The sequence below is a fragment of the Eretmochelys imbricata genome, chromosome 13 (genome assembly GCF_965152235.1).
Source record: "Eretmochelys imbricata isolate rEreImb1 chromosome 13, rEreImb1.hap1, whole genome shotgun sequence".
NCBI lineage: Eukaryota > Metazoa > Chordata > Testudines > Cheloniidae > Eretmochelys > Eretmochelys imbricata.
Genome location: NC_135584.1, coordinates 43,867,271 through 43,893,632, shown reverse-complemented (window position 1 = coordinate 43,893,632; position 26,362 = coordinate 43,867,271). Strand labels below are relative to the sequence as shown.

The 26,362-nt window shown below is 64.4% G+C and overlaps 1 protein-coding gene and 1 non-coding gene across 4 annotated transcripts in view; both read right to left on the bottom strand.

Moving 5' to 3' along the window:
* Window positions 1-25,976, bottom strand: part of CHD8 (chromodomain helicase DNA binding protein 8) — a 32,139-nt gene extending 6,163 nt beyond the window's left edge. For 2 of the 3 annotated variants that reach the window (XM_077831999.1, XM_077831997.1), the window contains exons 1-29: window positions 25,880-25,976; window positions 19,210-20,081; window positions 18,703-19,077; window positions 17,874-18,241; window positions 17,311-17,425; window positions 16,865-17,053; window positions 16,555-16,623; window positions 16,275-16,330; window positions 14,879-14,996; window positions 13,237-13,320; window positions 12,766-12,903; window positions 11,610-11,731; window positions 10,946-11,189; window positions 10,125-10,301; window positions 9,726-9,869; window positions 8,713-8,968; window positions 5,768-5,981; window positions 5,322-5,517; window positions 4,678-4,845; window positions 4,149-4,328; window positions 3,715-3,825; window positions 2,915-3,123; window positions 2,556-2,755; window positions 2,277-2,433; window positions 1,590-1,679; window positions 1,323-1,426; window positions 1,007-1,121; window positions 495-570; window positions 171-225 (exon numbers count right to left, since the gene is read on the bottom strand). In XM_077831999.1, coding sequence (XP_077688125.1) covers window positions 171-225; window positions 495-570; window positions 1,007-1,121; window positions 1,323-1,426; window positions 1,590-1,679; window positions 2,277-2,433; window positions 2,556-2,755; window positions 2,915-3,123; window positions 3,715-3,825; window positions 4,149-4,328; window positions 4,678-4,845; window positions 5,322-5,517; window positions 5,768-5,981; window positions 8,713-8,968; window positions 9,726-9,869; window positions 10,125-10,301; window positions 10,946-11,189; window positions 11,610-11,731; window positions 12,766-12,903; window positions 13,237-13,320; window positions 14,879-14,996; window positions 16,275-16,330; window positions 16,555-16,623; window positions 16,865-17,053; window positions 17,311-17,425; window positions 17,874-18,241; window positions 18,703-19,077; window positions 19,210-19,932 — 5,053 coding nt within the window. In that variant the 5' untranslated portion in view covers window positions 19,933-20,081; window positions 25,880-25,976. Of the gene's footprint in view, window positions 1-170; window positions 226-494; window positions 571-1,006; window positions 1,122-1,322; window positions 1,427-1,589; window positions 1,680-2,276; window positions 2,434-2,555; window positions 2,756-2,914; window positions 3,124-3,714; window positions 3,826-4,148; window positions 4,329-4,677; window positions 4,846-5,321; window positions 5,518-5,767; window positions 5,982-8,712; window positions 8,969-9,725; window positions 9,870-10,124; window positions 10,302-10,945; window positions 11,190-11,609; window positions 11,732-12,765; window positions 12,904-13,236; window positions 13,321-14,878; window positions 14,997-16,274; window positions 16,331-16,554; window positions 16,624-16,864; window positions 17,054-17,310; window positions 17,426-17,873; window positions 18,242-18,702; window positions 19,078-19,209; window positions 20,082-20,961; window positions 21,084-25,879 lie in introns of those variants that run through there. The other variant, XM_077831998.1, reaches the window with a different exon arrangement.
* Window positions 653-755, bottom strand: LOC144273940 (small nucleolar RNA U6-53/MBII-28). The gene has a single exon (XR_013347827.1). It is a non-coding gene; the product is annotated as a small nucleolar RNA U6-53/MBII-28 (small nucleolar RNA).
* Window positions 25,977-26,362: the final 386 nt, after the last annotated feature.

Genomic DNA, 26,362 nt, shown 5'->3' with positions numbered 1-26,362 from the left:
GCACCCCAAACTCTCAGCTGATCTGCAGGGGGACAACAGGGTCAGAGCCGCCCAGTGCACGCAGATCCTGCACCCCAAACCCTCCCACCCACCCCCAGCCTGCACGCTGAGGGACAGTGCCTGCCTTAACCCCTTCTGTGCTCCTGCCACCCTCTCCCCCACCCCCTTACCTTCATCCCCATCCACCACCGAGATCTCCTCATCCAGCAGCATCAGGGGATCGCCCTGAGGGTGGGGAAGGGGAGACACAGTAAGGACGGAGAGTATTGTGCCCCCCAGCCATTTCACGCACCCCCTGCCCGATACACAGCTTGCTGCCTGCCTCAGACAGGGACAGATGCTTCCAGGAGCCAATGGGGGGCTGGGGAGCACGGGATCTGGGGAACCCAGTGTGGAGACGGACCTGGGGGCAGAGCGGGACAAGGTGGAGTGCCATGGAGAGTAGGAGGCAGGGGGGACCCTAGGGTGAGGGGGTGGCCAGGAGAAGCTCTCACCTCGTCATCCTGCTCCTTGGCTGGCCCAGACAGCGGTTTGTATTCAGGGTCCTCGCAGTCTTTGTCAAACTCCGCCCTGAGGCCCATGGGAAAGGAGGGGTTAGTGACCGTCAGGAACTGCCCCCAGCTGGGCCCCCTCCACAGCCCCTGGGGGGCTGGTGCCTCAGAACTCCATGAGGAGCAAGTTTAACTCATTCCCCCCCAGGGCAGAGCCAAGTGCTGCTGGGGGGTCGGTATTAGCATGGCGAGTCATCACAGGCATGCCCCTCGGGACAGGTTACCCAGGCCCCGCCCTGATGGCCACCACTCACGCCCCCACCCCTATGCCTGCCCCCCACCAGACAGTCACTCACCCCACCCCTGTGGCCAGGCCCTGCCCCTGTGGCCAGGACCCCCCCCATCCCCAGGCCCTGCCCCCACTCCTGTGGCCAGGCTGCATCCTAGCCCCTAAACAGTCATTCACCACAACCCCTACCCCGTACCTAGGCCCCACCCGCTTGACAATCACTCACCCCTCCCCCACATCCAGGCGGTGCTCCGCAGCAATGGCCTTGTCATCGGGTCGCCCAGCCTTCTCCAGGAAGCAGAGGGCGGGGTCAGCTCGCATGGTGTTGTATTTCTCATAGCCTGGGGGGAGGGGGCACAGATCAGGGGTCAGCATCTCTCTGCAGGCACACATACACCGGGGCCAGAAACAGCTTTCCCTGGCCCAGCCACATTGGAACTTCCGCTCCCTTCCCACCACATGCACAAGTCACCTCTCCCCAGGTGAGACTCCCCTCACCCCCCTTGCTGCCAACCTAGGGGAGCTGAGTGCCCTACACCCACCATGCTTGAAGACCCCAATGAGCAGGGACTTGTCGGCCTCAGCGTCCCACCAGCCGGTTGGCACCTCCAGCTGCTCCACCAGTGGGAACCAGATGTTGATCTCGCTGCGAGGAGAGTGGGGCAGAGAAACAAGTGAGACGCGGGCCCAGACATAGAGGCACAAGACAGGGATGGTCCCAGGGACAGGGTGGGAAACAGAACAGGCAGCAATGAGGGGCGGGGGGGGGGGGCAGTGGAGCACAGCGTGGGGGGCAGAAGGTCCATTACCTCGCACTAGCACCAGCCAGCACCTTGCTGGCCTGGTCCCCGATCACCTCCTGGCGCAGGTAGTACAGCATCCGCACTCGCAGCAACACCCTGGCAGAGACACATCACGGATCAGAGAGCGCACCGAGCCATGCTGGGCAGCAGGACGCCTGAGTCCCATCCCCAGCCCTGGGAGGGCAGCCCGGACCCCTAGGTCCCTTGTACTAGTGGGGTGGGTGTGCGTGAGAGCTGGATGCCTGGCTCCCCTACTTGTACTAGGGGTGAGTGTGTGTGTTTGGGGGAGCCCAGACGCCTGGGACCCCTACTTGTACCAGTGGCAAGCGTGTGCATGTTGGAGGGAGCCTGGGTCCCTTGAGCCAGTGGCATGTATGTGCGGGAGGGGGAAGGAGAGCTGGACGCCTGGGACCCCTACTTGTACCAGTGGCAAGCGTGTGCATGTTGGAGGGAGCCTGGGTCCCTTGAGCCAGTGGCATGTATGTGGGGGAGGGGGAAGGAGAGCTGGACGCCTGGGACCCCTACTTGTACCAGTGTTGAGCATACGCGCTGGGGGGAAGGGGCCTGGACACCAGGGTCCTTACTTGTACTGGTGGTAAGAAAGTCTTGGGAAGGGGATCCGGACATCTGAGTCCCCTGTACCAGCGGCCAGTGCACATGTGTTGGGGGAGCCCGGACGCCTAGGTCCCTTACTTGTTGCACTGGTGCTTGAGGTGCTTCTTGTAGCTCTCGTCCTGAAAGAGTGTGTCGGGGTTGTACTTGCGGATCCACTCGGCTTTGTGGACATCGAACGTGCTCTGGGACTTCACCTTCTTGCCCTTGCGCCCCCGTGGCACGGGGATCGACAAGCCTGGTGGACAGATGGACAGAGAGGTCAGACTGGGGAGGCAGCTGGCGGGGCGTCGCACCCATGGCTCCTCTCTCAGGCGGGCGGGCAGGGAGGGAGCTGGGGGGTGGGCTGGGAACCCTCACCCGAGTGGTTCTGCAGCTCCTTGGCCTTGCCGTTCTCAACGGGGCTGATCAGGTCCCAGATGAAACCCTTGATGTTCTCGTCACCTCGGTAGTGCAGCAGGCAGTAGACCAGGATGGCACGGCAGATTGTCTCCACGTCCCGCTCCGACAGGCGCCGCTTGAACCGCCCATGGGACAGGATCTCCCGCCAGCGGCCCCAGCTGTGGGGAGCCGCACGGGTCAGCGCTGGCCCCAACTCTCCTCCCCTCAGTGTTCCCGGCCATACCAAGCTCTCCCACCAGCACCTGCAGCCCTGGGGGACTGGCTGGGTCACTGCCAGCCCTGGGAACCCCCAGACAAGCCCTCCTAGCCCTCCTCACCCGTAGACCAGCAGGTGCTTCTCCACGCGGAAGCAGTCGGTGCGCCCGTAAGAGTGGTGCAGGGGGTGGTGGCGGTCATGACGCCTGGAGCGCGGCCGCTCTTCATCCTCGCTCTCCAGGTCCGAGAACTCCACCAGGTCATCGTCCTTCAGGGTGCTGAAGTGCCGGGTCTGCTTCCGCACCCGCGGCGTGTCGATCACCAGGTTATTCTGGGGAGGGGAGGGACGGTTACACCTAGATTGGGGGGTGGGGGCACACAGGGAGAGCTGCCAGCCCAGCCCCCAGAACCAGCTCCTGTTGTAGGAGGGCAGCTCTGGGATACGCCCCCCACCCTTCCGCTGGAATAACCTCCTGCCACCTAGGCTCAGCCTGGGAGGAGGAGGGCCCAGACACATCCCCACCTCTCCAAGGTGGCTCTGGACACGTTCAGTTTCAGGGAGGCGCAGGGAAGCCCGGGGCCCCTGCTGACCCGAGGCTCCAGTGCCCCATGGGAGTGAGATTGAGTGGTGGGGAGCTGTGTGGGCTCACAGCACAGTGGGAAGCAGCCTCTCCTCCTGGTAGGGCTCCGACCCGATGCTCATCCACACTACTGGGGCGACTGTGTTCTCTGTCTGCCCAGCCTGCTGTGGGGATGGGGTCCCTAATAACCCCACTTTCCCCACATGCCCTCCCCCACAACTCCACCTCCCCACACAATACTTCCCATCCCCTCCCCCCACAGCTGAAGAGGGCACGTCCCCAGCACCTGCGCCTCATGCCTTCACTTCCCCAGCCCCCTCGTGCCCACTCCTCCCCCCAACCTTGCTGTTGAGCTGGTCCAGGTCCAGGTCTGCTTTCTTGGCCCATTTCTGCCAGAAGTTGGGGTCGTCCAGGGCGATATCTGTGCGGTTCTCCGAGGCCACGAAGCTCGCCTGGCAGAGGCAGCCGGGGGGTTAGTAGTGTGTGTGTGGGTGGGGGGCCCCCTCTGGATCTCCCAGCTACAATGCCCCACATGTCTAGCTATCCCATTTGTCCCTCCCTGCTTCGATTCCCCACCCACAGGCTGACCTCTTAGTGTGTCCCTCTGTCCCTCTCACTGGGATGCAGGTGTGAGATGGCCCCCTAGGGCAGTGGGGAGGTAGAGCTGGACCATGGTGAAGGGGGAGCCCCTGCACTCACTCTCCAGAGGAGGGTGTTGGAGGTAGCCAGGGGGTAGCCAGGGGGTATTTGTGCGGGGGAATCGGGGGAAGGGTACCTTAGCGAAAGTGGAGCCCTTGCCCTCACTCTCAATGGTGATGGTGGTCGTACGGCGCAGCAGGATCTGGTCAATATCCTCCTCGCAGAACTTGGAGCCCTCATCGTCCTCCTCCATGATGGCAGCATAGGCCCCCTTGCGCAGCAGGTCCTCAATCTCCTTCTTGGAGAACTGCTGGATCTGGGGAGGAGGGGGGAGGAACCTGTTCACATGGGTACCCACAACATCACAGCACTCCCAGGAACCTCCTTCGCACCACCCTCCCACCCCAGCACATGGGTACCTGAAACATCACAGCACCCCCACCCCTCAGAACCTCCTCCCCGTCATGCCACCACCTCAGCCCACAGGTACCCCCAATGTCACAGTACCCCCACGAACCTCCTCCCCACCACCCTCCCACCCCAGCCCATGGATGCCTGCAACATCGCAGCTCCACGCAACCTCCTCCCCGCCACCCTCCTGAACCCACCAGTCCCTTGCCCTGGGGCGGATCAGAGCCAAGCCAGGGCTCCTGCTGCACTCTCACCCCAGCGATGCTGCCCTCGCGCCCACTCATGGACTGCAGCACGGCCTTGTCCAGGCCCAGCTTGAGGCTAGCCTTGTCGAACATCTCGCGCTCATAGGAGTTGCGGGTGATGAGGCGATAGACCTTCACCGCCTTGCTCTGCCCGATCCGGTGGCAGCGGGCCTGCGCCTGGGGAGAGAGGGGCGGCAGGGTGCTCGGTGCACTTGGCAGGGGGAGGAGCCGGTGTCTGGGGTGCGGGACCCTGAGCACGCTAAAGAGCAGGGAAAGGGAGGAGCTGGGGGACAGTGGTCATGGGGCCTGGGAAGTGCACAGGGGCTGGGACAGGCCCGGAGGATGCTCAGGGATGGGGCAGGGTTGTGGGGTAAGAACACTCAGGGACCCCAGAGGGCGCTCAGTGGAGGGGAAGCCCAGAAGAGAAGAGGACGACACTGCAGGGAGTACAGGAAGAGAAGGGCATGACCCTGCCCTCGGAGGGGGCACACAATGGGGACAGGGTGTGGGGCAGGGGAGGGTCCCTGGTACCTGCAGGTCGTTTTGGGGGTTCCAATCCAAGTCACAGGTGATGTGGGTGTCAGTGGGTGGGATGGGGCTCTGAGGGGAGCTGTAGAGGGGTTGGGGTGCTGTGTGTGTGGGGGTCCCGGTACCTGCAGGTCGTTCTGGGGGTTCCAGTCTGAGTCGAAGATGATGCAGGTGTCGGCTGCCGTGAGGTTGATGCCCAGGCCGCCCGCCCGAGTGCAGAGTAGGAAGACAAAGCGGTCCGAGTCAGGCTTGCTAAAGCGGTCAATGGCAGCCTGCCGCAGGTTCCCCCGCACCCGTCCGTCAATCCGCTCATACAGGTACCTGCGGGGGAGGCGCCAGCACCGTGTTTACGTAGGGCCTACAGTGATGGAACCCCATGCTCCACTGCACCCCCAGCTTCATTACCACTGGCCCTGTGACACCCCTTCCAACCTGCTCCAGCTTGTGTTGATGTATGCCCTGCAGCAGAGCTAAGGTCCCACCCCCTGGATCCCACCTCCCGCCACACACACAGCTGGGGGCAGGAGCGTCTGTTCACACACAGGCCCTAGAATAGCAAGCACCCCCTCACCGCCTCTGGATGAGGTAGTCCTCCAAGATGTCGAGGCAGCGCACCATCTGCGAGAAGATCAGCACCTTGTGGCCGCCCGCCTTAAGCTTGGGCAGCAGCTTGTCAATGAGCACCAGCTTGCCGGCCGAGCGCACCATGGCCTGGAGGTGCAGATCATGGGGCACGTAGTGCGGGCAAGAGTCCCGAAACTCAGCCAGGATCTTCTCTTCCGCGCCTGACAGGGAAGGAACAGGTGGGGGTGTTACCCCGGGGCCCAGCAGTCCTCCCGTGCCTGGCCCTGCTGAGATGCCCCCATTGCAGGGACGGGCGCTGGTGGCGAGGGGGCAGCGCTGACTATGGGGAGAGCTCCCGCCCAGCCCCGCTGAGATGCCCCCGGTGTAGGGACGGGCGCCAGCAGTGCTGCCCAAGGGGAGGTGCAGGGACGGGCAGCGCTGCCCCCGGGGGGAGAGCCCCCACCCGGCCCCGCTGAGATGCCCCCATTGCAGGGACGGGCGCCGGCAGCGAGGGGACATTGCTGCCCCCGGGGGGGAGGCAGGGACGGGCGCCGGTGGCGAGGGGACATTGCTGCCCCCGGGGGGGAGGCAGGGACGGGCGCCGGCGGCGAGGGGACATTGCTGCCCCCGGGGGGGAGGCAGGGACGGGCGCCGGCGGCGAGGGGACATTGCTGCCCCCGGGGGGGAGGCAGGGACGGGCGCCGGCGGCGAGGGGACATTGCTGCCCCCGGGGGGGAGGCAGGGACGGGCGCCGGCGGCGAGGGGACAGCGCTGACCGAGGGGAGAGCCCCCACCCGGCCCCGCTGAGATGCCCCCATTGCAGGGACGGGCGCCGGCAGCGAGGGGACATTGCTGCCCCCGGGGGGGAGGCAGGGACGGGCGCCGGCAGCGAGGGGGCAGTGCTGACAGAGGGGAGAGCCCCCACCCGGCCCCGCTGAGATGCCTCCATTGCAGGGACGGGCGCCGGCGGCGAGGGGGCAGCGCTGACCGAGGGGAGAGCCCCCACCCGGCCCCGCTGAGATGCCCCCATTGCAGGGACGGGCGCCGGCAGCGAGGGGACATTGCTGCCCCCGGGGGGGAGGCAGGGATGGGCGCCGGCAGCGAGGGGACATTGCTGCCCCCGGGGGGGAGGCAGGGACGGGCGCCGGCAGCGAGGGGGCAGTGCTGACAGAGGGGAGAGCCCCCACCCGGCCCCGCTGAGATGCCTCCATTGCAGGGACGGGTGCCAGCGGCGAGGGGGCAGCGCTGACCGAGGGGAGAGCCCCCACCCGGCCCCGCTGAGATGCCCCCATTGCAGGGACGGGCGCCGGCAGCGAGGGGACATTGCTGCCCCCGGGGGGGAGGCAGGGACGGGCGCCGGCAGCGAGGGGACATTGCTGCCCCCGGGGGGGAGGCAGGGACGGGCGCCGGCAGCGAGGGGACATTGCTGCCCCCGGGGGGGAGGCAGGGACGGGCGCCGGCAGTGAGGGGACAGCGCTGACCGAGGGGAGAGCCCCCACCCGGCCCCGCTGAGATGCCCCCATTGCAGGGACGGGCGCCGGCAGCGAGGGGACATTGCTGCCCCCGGGGGGGAGGCAGGGACGGGCGCCGGCAGCGAGGGGGCAGTGCTGACAGAGGGGAGAGCCCCCACCCGGCCCCGCTGAGATGCCTCCATTGCAGGGACGGGCGCCAGCGGCGAGGGGGCAGCGCTGACCGAGGGGAGAGCCCCCACCCGGCCCCGCTGAGATGCCCCCATTGCAGGGACGGGCGCCGGCAGCGAGGGGACATTGCTGCCCCTGGGGGGGCAGCAGGGACGGGCGCCGGCGGCGAGGGGACAGCGCTGACCGAGGGGAGAGCCCCCACCCGGCCCCGCTGAGATGCCTCCATTGCAGGGACGGGCGCCGGCAGCGAGGGGACATTGCTGCCCCCGGGGGGGAGGCAGGGACGGGCGCCGGCAGCGAGGGGGCAGTGCTGACCGAGGGGAGAGCCCCCACCCGGCCCTGCTGAGATGCCCCCATTGCAGGGACGGGCGCCGGCAGCGAGGGGACATTGCTGCCCCCGGGGGGGAGGCAGGGACAGGCGCCGGCAGTGAGGGGACATTGCTGCCCCCGGGGGGGAGGCAGGGACAGGCGCCGGCAGCGAGGGGACATTGCTGCCCCCGGGGGGGAGGCAGGGACAGGCGCCGGCGGCGAGGGGACAGCGCTGACCGAGGGGAGAGCCCCCACCCGGCCCCGCTGAGATGCCTCCATTGCAGGGACGGGCGCCGGCAGCGAGGGGACATTGCTGCCCCCGGGGGGGAGGCAGGGACGGGCGCCGGTGGCGAGGGGGCAGCGCTGACCGAGGGGAGAGCCCCCACCCGGCCCTGCTGAGATGCCCCCATTGCAGGGACGGGCACCGGCAGCGAGGGGACATTGCTGCCCCCGGGGGGGAGGCAGGGACAGGCGCCAGCAGTGAGGGGACATTGCTGCCCCCGGGGGGGAGGCAGGGACGGGCGCCGGCGGCGAGGGGGCAGCGCTGACCGAGGGGAGAGCCCCCACCCGGCCCCGCTGAGATGCCCCCATTGCAGGGACGGGCGCCGGTGGCGAGGGGGCAGCGCTGACCGAGGGGAGAGCCCCCACCCGGCCCCGCTGAGATGCCCCCATTGCAGGGACGGGCGCCGGCAGCGAGGGGACATTGCTGCCCCCGGGGGGGAGGCAGGGACGGGCGCCGGCGGCGAGGGGGCAGCGCTGACCGAGGGGAGAGCCCCCACCCGGCCCCGCTGAGATGCCCCCATTGCAGGGACGGGCGCCGGCAGCGAGGGGACATTGCTGCCCCCGGGGGGGATGCAGGGACAGGCACCGGCGGCGAGGGGGCAGTGCTGACCGAGGGGAGAGCCCCCACCCGGCCCCGCTGAGATGCCCCCATTGCAGGGACGGGCGCCGGTGGCGAGGGGGCAGCGCTGACCGAGGGGAGAGCCCCCACCCAGCCCCTCACCGTTGATGAGGTAGGGGTGGTTGCAGCACTTGCGGAGCTCCATCATGGTGTTGAGCAGGTTAGGCATGTTGGTGTGCCCCGCCCCCTTGGACAGGAAGGAGAAGTTCTTCTCCAGGATGGCCCGGTAGTATTTCTTCTGGATGTTGGTCAGCTCCACCTCGATGATAGTCTCCTGCTTGGGCGCCAGGTTCTTCTCCACATCCTCTTTCAGCCGCCGCAGCATCATGGGCTTCAGGATGGCCTGGAGCTTCTGCACCTGGGAGCAGGGCTGGGGGAGTCAGCACATGCGGGAGGAGCCCAGGGCTGGGACAGCAGGGGGCTGCGGTATGGGACTGAGGGGTACCGTCAGGGGTGGGTGTTGTGAACAGGAGACAGAGGACAGGCTGGGGGCAGGAAGGGCTGTGTGCGTGGTAGACAAGGGGCTCTTCGCGTGCGAGCAGGAGGGCAGGGCGAGGCACGTGGATGGGGGACAAGGGACTTGGACCAGAGGACCGGGGGGGCAGGACGAGGGGGTTGGGGATAAGAGACACAGGGAGGGCAGTGATGCGTGGACGGCAGGGCGGGGTGGGACAAGGGGCTCAGGGAGGGCGGAGCGGTGGTGCCCGGAGGGATGAGGGGCTCGGGGAGGGTGGAGCGGTGGTGTGTGGAGTAACAAGGGGCTCAGGGAGGGCGAGGCAGTGATGGGCGGAGGGACAAGAGGCTCAGGGAGGGTAGGGGTGCGTGGACAGCAGGGCGGGGTGAGGCGGTGGTGCGCGGCGGGACGAGGGGCTTGGGAAGGCGGGGCGGGGGTAAGCAGACAACAGGGTGGTGCGGTGATGCGCAGTGGGGGGACGAGGGGCTCAGGGAGGGCTGGGCAGTGGTGCGCGGTCAGCAGGGAGGGATGAGGGGTTTGGGAGGGTGGGGCGGTGGTGCATGGTGGGACGAGGGGCTTGGGGATGGCGGGGCAGTGGTGCGCGGATGGCAAGGAAGAGCAGGATGAGGCACACGGACGGGGGACGCCCGCTCGCCCTTACCTGCTCCTCTGTCTTGAGGTCCCCGAAGTCCTTGAGGAACTCTGCCTCGGAGGGGAACTGCGAGGGCTCCAGGAAGTGCAGCAGGCTGAACAGCTCCTCTACTGTGTTCTGCAGCGGAGTGCCCGTCAGCAGCACCTTGTGCTCCTGGCACGGGACAGGGTGTCAGGGGGCGGCCCCACGCTACCCCTCCCTCCAAAGAGCTCCATGGAGCCTCCTAACCCCCCACAGTGCCCAGAGGCTGGGCCCACACCTCACAGAGCCCCAACCCCCCCACTCAGGGCCCAGCACAGGGCAGCCCCCCGACACAGCCCCAGCCCAGCTCCACCACAGCCACCAGTTTCCCCCCAGGGCTCCCCTCCGCCCCATCCCCGGACACCTCTGGGACCCCAGTCATCCCACCAGGTCCATGTGCTTGAGGCTGTCCAGCAGCTTGCAGTTGCGGTTCTTGAGCCGGTGGGCCTCGTCGATGATGACGCAGCGCCACTCGATCTCCCGCAGCTCGGGGCAGTCTGACAGGATCATCTCAAAAGTGGTGATGAGCGCGTCGAACTTGTAGGCGCCAGGGATCAGCCGGCCCTGGAGGGGAGCAAGGGCAATCAGACGACGCAGTGGTGGTGGGCTGCACCGGGAACCAGCACAGCCGAGAACAGCCTCCCCACAACATGCCAGGGCAGGAAACCCACCTCCTGGGGCCTGCAGAGAGCCTGCCCTGCTGGGTCCCCTGCTCCTTGCTTGCAGTACACGCGCCTGTGTCCACGTCCCCCTGCGTCTGCCCCTCCCCCTGGTACCCCGGAGTCCCTGCAGTACACATGCCTGTGTCCACGTCCCCCTGCATCTGCCCACCCCCCCCGGTACCCCGGAGTTCCTGCAGTACACACGCCTATGTCCACGTCCCCCTGCATCTGCCCACCCGCCCACCCCGCCTCCGGTACCCTGGAGTCCCTGCAGTACACGCGCTTGTGTCCACGTCCTCCTGCGTCTGCTCCTCCTCCCGGAGTCCCTGCAATACACACGCCTGTGTCCGCCCCCCTGCCATACCCCAGAGTCCCTGCAGTATAGATGCATATGTCCACACCCCCCTGCGTCTGTCCCCCCCGGTACCCCAGAGTCCCTGTGTCCATGTCCCCCTGCGTCTGCCCCCTTCCCGGTACCCTGGAGTCCCTGCAGTACACGCATGTGTCAGTGTCCACGCTCCGTGCATCTGCCCCTCTCCCCCGTACCCGGGAGTCCTTGCAGTACATCTCGTACTGTTGGATCATCTGGCGGGAGGCCAAGCTGCCGTGGTAGACGATGCTGTTCATCTCGGTCCACGTGTTGAACTCGCGCTCCCAGTTGGTGATGGTGGAGAGGGGAGCGATGACCAGGAACGGGCCTCGGATGCCCACGTTGTAAACTTCCTGTAGGAAGGCGATCGACTGGATGGTCTTCCCCAGCCCCATCTCATCTGCCAGGATACAGTTCTGCCTATGGGGGAAGAAATGGGGGTCAGCATCCCCCCAACTACCTCCTCCCCTGCCCCAGCCCCTCCGCCAGGGTGCAGTTCTGCCTGTGGGGGGAGAAATGGGGGTCAGCATCCCCCCACCCCAACTACCTCCTCCCCTGCCCCAGCCCCTCTGCCAGGGTGCAGTTCTGCCTGTGGGGGGAGAAATGGGGGTCAGAATCCCCCCACCCCAACTACCTCCTCCCCTGCCCCAGCCCCTCTGCCAGGGTGCAGTTCTGCCTGTGGGGGGAGAAATGGGGGTCAGCATCCCCCCACCCCAACCACCTCCTCCCCCGCCCCAGGCCCTCTGCCAGGGTGCAGTTCTGCCCGCTGAGTGGGAGACCAAGCGCTAACCCCAGCCTCACCTGCCCGTCCCCTTCCTGTGTCGCCCAGACCCAGCTCACCTGTTATACCAGTTGAAGAGCAGCCAGTTGACCCCCTCCAGCTGATACTCGCGCAGCTGGTTGCGGTTCTTGTACTCGTGGGAGAGCTCCAGTTTTTTCCAGGAGATGGCCTGGGGGCGGGCCTGGGGGGAACAGTGGGGGACCCCGTCAGCATGGCAGAAAGAAGCACCCCCTGCGCCAGCGGCGGTGGAGAGGGGGCTGCACGGAGGGGAGACAGGTGCTGTCACTCAGCATGCATGGGCGTTCCAGGTGCCTGACCTGTTGCTTTTGGGATGGGAGGTAGCTGGAGGGGGGGAGAAATGATGGCTGAGCCAACTTGGGATGGGGGCTGGGGTGGGAGGCAAGATGGGGGCTGTCACTCACCATTCATTTAAGCGGGGTGGCTGGAGCCAGGGTAGGGGGTGGAGCCACAGCTGTCACTCCTCCTGCCTCTGAGCTCAGGGCCTGGATGCATTTAGGCTGAGGGGGCAGAGCTGGTGGCTGAGGGAGTGGAGCTGGGGGCTGTCACTCACCACACATTTGAGCTCAGAGTGCCGGGCATCTAGTTTTCGAGCGGAACACCCGGTCGAAAAGGGACCCTCGCGACTCCAGTCAGCACTGTTGACCAGGCCACTAGAAGTCCGGATGGCTGGCTCCTAGGTGGAGGGACAGCCACGGTGGCTCGATGCGCTGCCCCCACCCCGGCTCCACAGCTCCCATTGGCCATGAACTGCAGCTAATGGGAGCTGCAGGGGTGGCGCCTGCGAGCAGCATGCAGAGCCATCTGGCTGCCCCTACGCCTAGGAGCTGGACATGCCGGCCACTTCTGGGAGCCACCTGATGTAAGTGCTGCCCGGATCCTGCGCCCTGAACCCTCTGCCCCAGGTCGGAATGCCTTCAGCACCCAAACTCCTTCCCATACCCCAACCCCCTGTTCCAGCCCAGAACCCCTCATTTCTCACCCCACCCTGGAACCCTTACCCCTGCATACCAACCCCCTGTCCCAGCATGGTGAAAATGAGTGAGGGTGGGGGAACAGCGAGCAACGGAGGGAGGGTGGATGGAGTAGACAGGGCCTTGGAGAAGGGGCAGGGCAAGGGTGTTCTGTTTTGTGTGATTAGAAAGTTGGCAACCCTAGTGCTGGGACTGGGGGGTGGAGCCAGAGACTGTCACTCACCACGCGTTTGAGATCAGGGTGCCGGGCCTGGATGCGTTTGAACTCACGGACTTTCCCCTCATCCACATCCTCCTTGAGCTCCCAGGTACTGTCCTCATAAGGCAGGGAGCACCACTTCACCAGGTAATAGATCACCGGCTGCGGCGACAGGGACAGGGACAGGCCCATGGTCACAAGGGGCTCCCACGGCACCCAGCCCCCACAGCTCATCCCCGCCCCATGGAGAGTGTCAGCTCTCCCCAACCAGGCCAGGGCCACGTGCTGGGAGGGGAGAACTGGTGCCTGTTCCCAACCCTCAACCCCACCCCTGAAGCGAGTTTCCTTGGAGCTTCACTAGCCCCAATAGCCCCCCATAAATCAGAGGGGTTTGCAGCCCCAGAGCCTTGGCCCCTGCCTCAGACCCCACTTCCCCCCCACACTTCACTGTCCCAGTTCCCCCCACAGCTAAACCCCCAACCCCACCCTGGTCACCTCTCCGTTGTCCTTATCGACACTGTGGGACTCATCCAGGATCCGGTCGACCTCCACATAGTCAGGGTTAAAAGGCTCCTCATCCTGGGGAGGAGATGTACATAACTCCCCTCTCCCTGTCCCCCGTCTCCCCGAGGGCTGGCACTCACCCACACACCCCATCCTGGCCAGGGACCCCCAGCTCCCACCCTCCCAGCCCTCTGCTGCTGTGGGGAAGGAGTCAGTCCCATGGCCACAGTGCCAAAGGGACCCCTGGGTGCCCATGGGCAGAGGGCTTCACAGGAGCCTGCTGGGTCAGTTAGGTATGTCACAGCTCACCAAAGCGTGGCAAGTTAGATCTGTCCCATGAGCCAGCAGCCCACCAGCTGCCAGTCCTCAGGAAATGCACATACAGAGAACATTTACGGAGTTCTGGGTCTGTGTTGGAAATTATGTTCTTAAGGGCTTGGAGTTAGAGTGGCGACATCCTCTGAAACGCTGCTTTCAGGCCGACAGGACCAGACACTTCTCAGATACTCAGTCATTAATGCCAGAAAGGACCACTGTGATCTTCTCATCTGATCTCCTGCAAGTCGCAGGCCTCAGACCCTCACCCACTCCTGTAACAGACCCCCAACCTCTAGCTGAATTACTGACGTCCTCAAACTATGGTTTAAAACTTCAAGTTACAGAGAATCCACCACTGACACTAGTTAAAACCTGCAGGTGACCCACGCTGCAGAGGAAGGTGAAACCCCCCAAGGTCTCCCTGTCTGGCAATTTGATTATTGTGGCCTCACAACGTGCACCTATTTATATAGCGAGCCATCTGCTACGTAAGAGATTGCAGCATCTACGGGAATGACAGACAGTGGGGGCATCCTGTATAGGAGGAACAACAGAGGATTTCTGCTGTACCTCGGAGTGCAAAGCAATGAACACCAGTGCCTTCATCTGGGAGGCAGCCAGCCAGCATGCCTGTCCCATGAAAGGAGGGTCACAGCCGACCTGGCTGCAAAGAATCTGGGTGAGCAATACTCATCAAGAGAGTCTGTAGCTCAGTCAGTCCAGGCTCTGGAATGGGTGGTGGTGTTTCATTTTCTAGTCACCCTCTCTTTCCAATACTTTACTTACTGCAACTGGAATCTCTACACTTTGTCAATGAAACCGTATCCTCGTTTTCAGTATTAACCAGTGGTTCTCAGCCTATTTACCATTAAGGGCTGCATATGTGGCTCTGTGTTACGTAGGCTGCCCCCACTACAATAGATACACTACCTGTATGGCCCTGAGGGTGTCACATGGGCCACAGGCAGAGAACCGCAGCTCTAAATGTATCCAAGTGCTGTGCTGAGGGAGCGGTGATCTGAGGGCGTCCTGCCTCTTTGGGAGTAGTAAGTCTGTGGATGCTGTGAGTGGCCAGGGGAGGTGTGGAGGGCCCAGAGCTGGGGTGTGTCAATCGCTAACCTGTTCAGTAACAGTGGGGCAGGCGAGGCAAGGGGGCAGTGCTTGTGTTACCCATAGAGTTGGGGTGCTGGGTTGCCCTCACACTCAGGGTAGGGGGTATCGAGGAGCCTCACAGCTCTGGGTACTCCCAGGAAGTGTCACTGCTGCCCAGACCCTGTGGTCCCCCCATGGTTCACACCCACCCGCCCCATGGTACCTCATGGAAGAAGTGCCTCATCTGGGTCATCTTGGTCTTGAAGCGCTTGAGTTTCTGGTGGATTCGCTTGTCCTTCTCCAGCTGGGCAATGGTGGCCCATTCGCAGTGCAGATACGAGCTGGAGGAAGGGCAGAGGGGTTAGGCAAATGGACGGACACCCCACGAGTGATATTAGATCTGGCCAGAAACTGGAGTTTGAATTCCGCGCCTGGAAATTCTGACAGTGGGGGGTTTTCTCCATTCAGAATCTGAACGGAAGCAGAAATTTTAGAATCTCCTGAGAAACAAAACCGTGAAACAAGTGTGACCCATGGGCATGGAAACCCGCCGTTTCCATAGGGTGAAGGTGGAGCCTTATGAATTTATGGTTTCAAGTAGTCTCATTTTATATGAAAACAGACATATAACACGATATGTTGTGCTAGCGGGCATCGACAGCGGCCATGGCCCACAGAGCTGGTGGGCGCACCGGCCATCCTTCAGTCAAGCTAAACAGAAGGAGCAGTTCAATGCCCTGTTAGGTAGTGACTGCTGGGAGCAGTAGGTAACCATCCCCCTAGGCAAAGGGTCTGGCTGCAGAGGCAGGGTCTGGGGGCTGACGTGGGCATGGGCGAAAGCCAGCAGGAAGGAGCGATGCAGCAAGGAGCATGGCCTGGGGTGGGAGCTGAGACATGGAGCTCCTTGGGACACAGGACTGGCCGCGGAGGCAGGCCTGGAGAGCATGGGCCAGGAAACTGCCTTATCGTGTCCCAGGGCATGGGACTGTGTGTTGGTTCTTTAGGACTGCAGCAAAGAGCAGACCTGACTATCACCGATTTCTCTTTATGGAAACAACCCGGCAAGGCCCCAGGTTCCGACAACCTGCCTGGGCCTTCGGGCCCCAGGATAATGTACATAGATGGAACATCCCAATTTGTTAATAGAAAAGTGGAGTCAACAGAGAGCCAGTCAAAATGAAACACTTCTACTTCCTGGACATCCCTGGAATGAGAATCTTCTTGTCAAAAGTTTGGTTGTGAAATTGTCACAGAGCTGACACATTTTGGGGCATTTTTTGGGAAGGGAAAACTGTTTTGCTGAAAATGTTTCAACCAGCTCTAAATGCCTCCTATGCTCCACCCCTCCTACACCCTTGACCTTCCCCAACTGGGCACTGGTGCCCATTTGCAGTGCAGCGGTGAGCGGCAAGCCCAGTGCCCCTGCCACCCAGGGTCTGTGGCATTAGGTGCTCCAGATCCATCTGCCTCCCCTCAGGCCCTTGCAGGGGAAAACCAGAGCTGGGGAGATACGGCTGCACCCTCCTCACACCACGCAGGGGCAGGTGAGGAGCTGGGCTCAGTGCATTCTGGGAGGGGGAGCGGTGCCCAGACGCCTCGGGGAACGGCATGATACCTACTAGTTTTTGTATTTGACGAAGAATTCCTCTGCTTCAGTGAACTGCCCTGAGGGGAGCTGGAGAAAGAGAAAGAGAGAGGAGTTAGTGCTGCTAACACCCTATACTCAATTCCCTGAACACCACCCCCTCCCAAACCCACCGAAGCACCCAGCTCCACCCTCCTCCCTTGCAGCCAGCACCCCCTAGAGGAGAAAAGCCTCATATCGCAGTCCCTGGCCCCCTCCTGTGGGGTCTGGTGCCCAGGAGGCATCAGACCCATCCTTGCAGGGTGCGCTCTCACCTCCTTCTTCACCACCCGCATGGACAGCACCTTGTCTACAATGGCGGCATCCTCCTCACTGGGGTTCTCCTGAGGGCAAGGATGGGAGAGATTGGGGGAGAGGGAATTACAAGCAGCAGAAGCCTTTCACACCCTGCCCCCCAGACTGCAGACTGGACCCTAGCCACAGCTGCATCATACTTCACGGCCCAAACGCTCTTGGGGCCCCTCCCACCCAGCCCCCAGGCTTACCACAAGGAAAGGTGTAGGGTGCAGTGGTTCTGCTCCCTGCATCCCCCTGGGGCCCAGGCAGATTGGGGGGCGGACTCACCACAAAGAACTGCATGGAGGGCAGGGTCTCTCCCTCCGGCTCAGGGGCAGGGGGCTGCGGCACGGGAGGCTGCTCAGGCCGCACTGGCCCTGTCACGTCCAGCTCCTCATCCTCCTCGTCGTCCGTGATCTTGATGTCCAGATCCTCGGTGTATTTCTTCCGCTTCACCTGCCGGTTGGAGCGACGCTTCTGGGGGTGCAGGAGTGGGGCGCGTGTTAGAGACACCCCAGGACAGACACTGCACACTGAGCCCAGATAGGGCCCCACATACACACATAAGGCGTTAGAAGGCAGGGGGACAGACACACACACAGGGTGCATGGCACAGCCCCCTGCCCCACTCACTCCCCCCTAGCAGAGATCACGCTGCTCTCCTCCCAGGCAGGGAACCCAAGTGTCCGGAAAGCCTGTATGCCGTGCATCAACCCCCCGACACGTCTCCTCACCTGAACGCTGCTCTCCTCCTCCTCGCGGGGGGATGGAGCTGGAATGGCCTCAGTGTCAGAGTTATCGGAGGAGGCGTTCCGCTTCCGTTTCTTCCCCACTACGGGGGTGATGGTGCTGGGGATGATGACAGGGGACAGACAGGCAGAGTGAGGGGGGGCTGGGCTCACACCCCATCGGGGGGAGTGCAGGGGGAAGGGAGGCCAGGGCTCCACTCTGCTGGGCAGACAGAGCCGCTACCCACCTCTCGCCAGCGCATCCAGCACAGCTCCCACTCAAGCCCAGATCTAGCCCCAACCCCTCCAGCACTGGCTGCAGCTCCCAGTACAACCCCCACCAGGGACCAGCCACCTGCCTGCACCCCGCAAGGGCAAGGCAGGGCAGATGGGACCAGAGGGGCTGGGGAAAGGTGGGGCGCGGCTGGAACAGGGGAAGATGGAGAAACTTTCCAGCCTTCAACCCTGAGTTTCATGCATCTCTGGGCTGGGGGTCAAGTCTCCCCTGGGTGGGGCTGCATGATGAGATGGGCGTCTCCGGACTGGGGGGGTTGTATGAGGGGTCTCACCTGGGCTTGCTGCGCCCCTTGCTTTTGCCAGAGCCCCCCTGGCCCCGGCCCTTGCGGGGCCTCTCCTCCTTGGGCCCCCCACGCTCGCCCTTGCGGCGCCGCTTGCGTTCGCCCTCCTCCTCGGGCCGCACACTAGGCAGCTCATCCTCATTCAGCACGCGGGGGATGTTCTGCTCGCCGCGGGCCCGCGCCCGGGCAATGGCTTCCGCCACGATGCGGTTCGCCTTCTCCTGCTTCTTCTGGTGCTCCAGCTTGCGGGTCTCCTCTGAGCCACTGCGTGTGCCATGGCCGGACAGTGCCGCCACCTCGCTGCTGCTCAGCACCTTCACCACGGAGAGCCCAGGTGAGCCACCCTGGGATGAGCCAGCCTGGGAGAGCGGGGGACGAGACCATCACCCGGACTACCCTCAGACGCCCTGACCCAGCCTTCCCCCCGGGGAGCTGCCGTGGGACGAGCCAGCCTCAGACCATCACCCTCTGACACAAACTCCCCTCAGACATCGCCTTCCACCAGGGCAGCAGCCGAGGGATGGGCCAGCCAGGGGGAAGGGGGGGACAACGAGACCATCACCCCGACCCAAACTCCCCTTAGATCCCACTTTCCCCCTGGGAAGTTGCCGTGGGACAAGCCAGCCTGGGACCATCATCCCCAACCCAAACTCCCCTCAGACGCCGCCTTCCCCATGTGGAGCCACCCAGGGATGTGTGGCCTAGGGGAAAGTCACCCCTGGCCCCAGTTTCCCAATGGGCCTGGGGAGCCTTCACAGACACCTTCACCACCCCCCACCTTGGGCAGCTCCCCCTAAGCAGGCCCCAATCCCCAGCTCACCTGTGGCTGCAGCACAACCTTGAGCGGCACCGTCAGCCTCTGCCCCGGGCCACCCACCACCTGGGCCTGCTGAACGGAGGAGACCGCCAGGGGGGGCTGCTGTCCTGAGGCACCTGCCGCCGGGGGCTGCTGCAGCAGCTGGATCTTGTGAGGCCCCCCAGGCTGACCCCCTGGGGGCTGCTGCACCTGCAGCTGGATGGTCACCACCTTGGCCGGCTGGCCCGGCACCCCCTTGGCCTGGCTCAGGGCTGCCAGCTGGTTGCCCTGCAGCACGATCTTCCCCGGCAGGTTGCCCAGCACCACGTGGCGCTGCCCTGGGGGGCCACTGCCCCCCTGCGGCTGCTGGAGCACCAGAGTGATGCGCTTCGACTCACCCTGCAGGGGAGAGAGCAATGGGGGTTAGACACCAGCCCTCCCACTCCAGTGCCCTCCCCCCGGAGCGTCAGCAGAATGCGCTTTGACTCTTTCACACTGGGGTCAGACATGCCCGTCCCCCAGCCTCCTTACCTGAGCAGGGGCGGATGTCAGGGTGACAGCAGGTTTCAGGGGTGTTCCACCTGCAGCCCCCATGCCCCCCGGCGGGCTTTTCACTGGCTGCAACACCAGCTGCTTGACGGGCCGGCCGGGCTGGACCAGCCGGTGCACAGTGGTGGGGCCGCCCGAGGCGGACACCTTGGTGGCCAGCACAGCATTGCTGGAGACGATGGAGACGCCAGGGCGCAGTGGGGTGCCTGTCAGTACCTTGGCAAAGGTCACCTTGCCCCCATTGGCTGCCCCCAGTGGCTGGGGCTGGGCCTGGATCTGAGCCACGTGGGCCCCCGTCACGGAGCCGCCTGCTGGGGCCTTCAGGATGACAATCTTGGGGGCTGGCAGCGGGGCTGCAGCCTGCGGCAGCTGCTGCCCCACAACGGAGGAGGACGACACCACGGCACTGGACACGCCCATAAAGGGGTTCCCCTGGCTCAGCACCTCCTGCTCCTGGGGGAGTCCTGGCTGTGGAGGGTCTGGCTGCGGGGAGACAGGCGTGGGATTCGGCTGCCCCGGCAGCGTCTCTGGTTGGGCAGGCTCTGTGGCAGGGGGCGGCGTTGGCTGGGAGGGGTCCAGTGCCCCCGGCAGTCCCAGCGCCTCTTCGATGGGGTCGGGCGGTGCTTGGGCAAAGCCTTCGTCCGTCAGGGAGTCCAACCCGAAAAGGTTGGGGTCGTCGAACAGGTCCATGATGGGGTCAGCCATGGCGGTGGGGGGGGGGGAAGAGGGGGCTGTCACAGTGGGGAGGGGTTTGGGGCTCCCCTCCCCAAAGAGCGTCAAAACTGGGGCCTCCGCGGGTCACGTCAGGCAGCGCCAGGCCTCATGGAGAAGGAAGAGCAGGAGTCCAGGTCCGGCTGCATGGGAGACACGGGAGGAGGGTTACTGGACGCACCTCCAGTATCTCAATCCCTGGCTCCCAGCTAGGGAGGCCAGATGCTCCCATGTACATGCCCTCCTCACTCCCGCCCCACATCCCCCTGCTGTCCCAGATCTGCCGTGGCCCCACAGCCCCCTGCCGTCCCAGCTCTGCCCCTTAATCCCGCCCCACAGCCCCCTGCGATCCCCACTCTGCTGCTGCCCCACAGTTCCTTGCTGCTTCAGTTCTGCTGCCTCTTAATCCTGACCCACAGTGCTCTGCCATCCCAGCTCTGCCCCTTAATCCCGTCCCACAGCCCCATGGCCCCAGCAATCCCGACCCACCGTCCCCTGCTTTCCAATGCTTCTCCCATGTCCCGTACACACACCCCAACTCTCCAACTGAGACAGAAAAGGGGGCACATCTCTGGTATCCAAGAGTCCCCCTCTTCATGCCTGAACAGCTACCAGTCCCACAGAGCAGGAGCAGGGTCCCCAAAGAGACGTGACCCCCCAAATCCTGTCCCAAACCGCTGCTCAGACCCACACCCTGTCTCGCTTTTGCAGCGCACAACAGCAGCAGGGATCCCAACTTCCCTGCTGTCACTGCACAGAAACAAGAGACCCCCCCACCATAGTCCTCCCCTTGCCAATAAACCAACAATGACAACCAGGAGCCCCCCGTCCCCAGACACAGCAGGGAAACAACAAGATGAGTTCGGGACAACCCCAGAGAAACTGAAAGATTCCAAAAAGAAAAGGAGTACTTGTGGCACCTTAGAGACTAACCAGTTTATTTGAGCATGAGCTTTCGTGAGCTACAGCTCACTTCATCAGATACATCCAGTATCTGATGATTCCAGTGCAGGCCCCCCTCACCTCAATGCACCTTGGGGGGTGCTGCACAGAGACTGGGGCCAGAAAAGGGCTCCCCAACAGCGTCCGGTGGATAAGATGGCACTGAGCAGACAGAACTCGGGCAACCACCACATTGCTCCCCCATCACATTGCTCCCTCCATCCCCACACACTGCAGCCCCCACAGCATTAGACCCTTCCCCGCACCCCACACACAGCGTTACACATACCCTTCCCTACAGTGTTAGACCCCCACACAACGTTACAGGCCTTGCACCCCACACTGTTACAGACCCTGCCTCCCACACCGCACCCCCCACAGCGTTACACCAACCGTTGCCCCGCACACCATACCAGAACCCCTACTTCACTGCTCCTAGTTCCCCAGGCTGTCCCATCTCCATCCCTCTCCTGCCCCACCAATCCTCTCCCGACCCAGTGCCCCCTGATATTCCTCCATCTTATCCCCACCCTCCTACAGCCTGTGTCCTCTTTTCCCTTAATCCCTCACAACTCTCCAGCTCCCCATCTCGCCACAACCCCTGCCCCATGCACCCTCACCACACCCACTCCCATCCCCCTGCAGCCCCCAACCCAACCCCCATTTCCCTCCAGCCCCAGCTCCCCCATAACCTCAGTGTTCCCCATCCACCTCACTCCCTGCCCCCAACGCCTCTCCCACAGCTCCCCACACCCCCATCCCCTCAGTGCTCCTTCTCCCCCAACCCATACTGCTCCACCTCACCCCCACATGGCCCCAGTGCTCCCCCACCCCACCCACATGGTCCCTCCCCTTGTACACCCCTGCCCCAATCTGCCTCAGTACCCCAATGCCTCTCGCACAGCTCCCCACATGCCCCTCATGGCCCGTATACTCCCCCACCCCATCTCCCCCCACATGCCCCCAGGGCACCCCCCCATGCTCCCCCACCCCATCTCCCCCCACATGCCCCCAGGGCAACCCCCATGCTCCCCCACCCCATCTCCCCCCACATGCCCCCAGGGCAACCCCCATGCTCCCCCACATGCCCCCCCACCCCATCTCCCCCTACATGCCCTCACCCCCCCCATGCTCCCCCATTCCCTCCTCACCCCCAGGGCACCCCCCACATGCCCCCACCCGCAACGGGGCCCAGGCTCTCCCGGACGCGGCTCCAACCCCGGCGTCTCGGCGGCGGGTCCGTCCCACGGGCCGGGCGGGAGGCGGGGCCGGGGCCGGCCGCTTCCAGCAGCGCAGCGGACAGAGGGCCCGGCCCCACGGACACCCGCCCCCCGCCCCCGGGACCCCCCAGCCCGGCCCCACGGACACCCGCCCCCAGCTCCCGAGACCCCCCCAGCCCGCCCCCGCGGACACCCGCCCCCCCCGCACCCGGGACCCCCCCCCAGCCCGGCCCCGCGGACACCCGCCCCCCCCCGCTCCCGGGACCCCCCCCCAGCCCGGCCCCGCGGACACCCGCCCCCCCCGCTCCCGGGACCCCCCCCAGCCCGCCCCCGCGGACACCCGCCCCCAGGACCCCCCAGCCCGGCCCCACGGACACCCGCCCCCCCAGCTCCCGGAACCCCCCCAGCTCGCCCCCACGGACACCCGCCCCCCCAGCTCCCGGAACCCCCCCAGCTCGCCCCCACGGAAACCCATTCCCGGCCCCACAGTTCCCAGGACCCCCCTTCCCGGCCCCACAGACACCCGACTTCCCTCTGGGACCCCCCCAGCCTGCCCCACAGACACCCGCCCCCCCGCCCCCAGGACCTCCCCCCTTCCTGGCCCCACAGACACCAGCCCCCTCTACCCCCGGGACCCCCCCCAGCCCCACAGACACCCCCCCAGCTCCCCAGGAACCCCCCCCCAGCCCAGCCCCACAGACACCTGCCCCTACCCCACCTGGTCCCACAGAGACCCGCCCCCCCCAGCTCCCCAGGATTCCCCCAGCCTGGCCCCACGGACACCCAGCGTCCCCAGCACCACAGAAGAGACACCCCCCCACAAACTCCACCCCCAAGAGACCCCCCTCCCAGCCCCCCACCCAACACCCCCAAGATCCGACCACCCCCCCAGAGCTCCTGAGAACCCCAACATCCCACCCCACCCAGCAGACCCCCCAGAAAAACCCAACTCAGCCCCCCCATCCTGCCCCACCTTTCCCCCTTGAGCTGCTGCACCCCCGAGTCACTCCCAGAGCCAGCCCAGGGATGCAGGTGCTAAGTGCTAAACTCTGCCATGACTCCCCAAACACATGCTGGGGCCGACCTCTGCCGTACCACTGTGCCACACACCAACTCCCCCCCCGCAGGAGCCCAGAGGACCCCCCCCATCTAACACCCCACTGCACGACAGGCCTGGAGCTCCAGCCACCCACCCACCCCAGCATATACCTACCGGCCTCCCCTCAGGGCTGTGCAAGATACAGCCGCTTCCAGGGCCCCCCACAACTGCTCCAGCTGCCCTCTCCCCACTGTGCCCAGAGATACCTCCCATACACCCCAGAGCCGAAAGTAACACCCAACAAGCCAATGGGTGGGGGTGCAACCCTTAGTCCTGTACCTTTCCCAACACCCCTCTCAGTGCTGTCTGCAGGCAGCCATCCCCCATGCTCACTCTGCGCCAGCCGAACCCCCAGGGCACCTCAGCCATTACGCTCCCCATACCGCAACCCCCCACTGGGCTGCACTGTGACCCCCACTTCCCGGTGCCCACCCACTAGTAACCAAGCTCTGCTGAAGGCCCACGCCACATACCCTCTCCCTGCATGCATCATCCTGTCCCCCGCCTGCAGCACAACACAAAATTGACACTGGGAGCCCATGCCCCGCTCCCTGGGAGTGTCAGCATAAAACGGGGATCCCCCATACTGTGGCCCTGTGGAGCTCAGCTGGGCCTGGGCCACATGACAGGGATCAGGACCCCACTGCCAACTCCAGCTCCCACCTGAGGACACGTTCCTGGAGGTAGGTCCTGGGGGTTGGAAGAGTCCTCGCAGGGAGGGATCCAAGGCCATCCCACTGTACCAGGGTGAGGGGATGCCCCAGGGGGCAAGTGTGTGATGGGACAGGAGGGGAGAAAACTAACTTTCCATTCTCCCCTCAACATAGCATCCCTGCCTTGGGGGACAGGCTGGGGTTGTTGCCGGGCAACGACCTTACATCCAGGTTGCACAACATTACTGATGGGAAAACAGCCGGGAGCTAGCAATGTGACTCGGCAACAATGGGGGTCGGGGAGCACCCCCCACTCCAGGGCTCAGGGATTCAAATGCACGCAGCTAAGGGCCTCAATGGGCAAATTGCAGAGTCAGGAGAGTGCCAGTGATCTGGCTTGGCCAGGCAGTGACTAAGGGGGAAGGCAGCAGCTGCAGAATCTCGGGTTCATGTCAAAGAGGTCCTTCGTCATTCTAGGGTTCACACACGGAGAAGAGCATGCACCCTCTGTCCCCTCACAGCCATGCAATGTGCTGCAGCTACCAGGGCTCCTAGGTGCCAGCCCCCAATTGGCCCAGAGATCATCCCCCTTCCTCCCCCGATGCCATCACTTGGTCTGAGCCGTGCACACACACACCCTGCTGCCGTACAGAGCCTGCCATCCCCTGCCACGCTGCACAGCACAGCCTGCTGCACCCCGCTACTCCCCATCACCCATGCCGACAGCCCTGCAATGCTGTACAAGGCTCTGTCCTGGCCCACATGTGGCGGGTGATGTATGCCAGGCAAGGGTCTGCCTGTGCCCCTCAGTCCCAACCCACGAATAGTGGCTATCCCTGACCTGGGGCTCCCCACCCATAGCACTGCTAGTGCCCCTCACTCCTGACCCACAGACCCCTGCAATCCCTGGCTGGGCTCCCCACACACAATTTTCTCAGTGCCTCTCACTCCGGACCTGCAGCCCCCTGCTAGCCCAGCCCTGGGCTCCCACCCACAGCTCTGCCAGTGTCCTTCAATACTTTTCCCCTCACCTGAGCTGCCCCTGCAACACACAGGCACCAAGCTCTCCCCAGCCCCAAAACTCCCACTGAAAATATCTGTGATAGGATCTTGGGTTGACATCTCTCAGATCCCTGATAGTCCTTGTAACGGGGCTCCAACACCATGTGCCTCACCCTCACCCTCCCACAGGCCCCCCACCTTCCAGCCTTTCTCCTCTGTATGGCAGACACCCCCTGCGTACACATGGGGCCTACCTACTCCTATGCACCATGGGGAGGGGAGGATTGAGCTATTACCAGACACAAGGGAAGAAGAAAACCAGAGACAAGCCATGGTAAGACAGGGGTTCAGAACCCCGTGGAGAGGGGCTAAGGTGCTATTGGAGACACCCCACATCATCCACACTGTCTCCCCACTCAATACAGTAACATGGGACCAACCTGAGTGGATGCCCCTCTACTGCTAACCAGCACCAGTTCCACCCCCACAGGCAGGGGGCTCCCAGGCCCTAGAGGGGGTGTGGAAAGAAGGAGGGCTTTCACTCCAGAGGGAAGACTGGGCAGCACCCTCCCCACAGAAACCTTCCCACAAGGGGCAGCACGATGTATCCTCTCCCTGTGCCCCCCAGAACAGCACAGCACAGATGCACCAATCCCCCCCATGTGTTCCCTGCCCCCCCAGGAAAGGGCTACCTGGTGCTTCCTCCCCCCACCAATCTCCTTACCCCTCCCCCACCCACCAAGGACAAGGTGACATGGACCCCCAGTACAATGTGGATTCAGCCCCCCAATCCTAATGTGAACCCAGCCCCCTCCTCCTCCTCCTCCACCTCCAGTGCAGCGTGGACCAGCCCCCCCCTCCTCCAGTGCAGTGTGGACGCGCCCCCCCCATTATCCCCTATGGGGGGCGGGCTGGACCATCCCTCTCGGGGGGGGGGGGGAATCTCCCTGCCTGGCCTGCATCCCGCAGACGGGCACGTCGCCATCCCATAATACCCCTGCCGGGCGGGGGGGCGGGGACCTTACCTGGGGTCTCCCCTGCGGCTGCCTCGGCCTCACCCTTCGCGGCGCTACCCCCCCTCCCCGGGAGAGAGAACAAGGCAGCTGAGCATGGGCGGCGCAACCTAACCCGCAGCCCCTCCAAGCCCCGCCCATCTCGCCCGGCCGCGGCGACGGGCCCGGCGGCCTAGGAGGCGGGGCCAGCCAGCAGGTTAGGCTGAGAGCCGACCAGGAAGTCTCCGCAGAGAGGAGGGGGAAGGAGTGAGGGGCCTCGCCCGGGCGGGTCTGCCTTGAGTGGTGCCTGAATTAAAATAATAATAATTTAATAAACCCGTTGTTTGTGGATTTATCCCCCCCCCCATTCGTTTGGAAACCTGTTGTGGGGAATTTTTTTACACCCCTTTCACAGTCAGGCAGTGGGTAGGTCAGCTATGTGGTATAGCCATGTTGGTGTGGGATGGATGCTGAGTGTATTTTGAGGGGGACCCCTATTTCACCCAGGGGTGACCC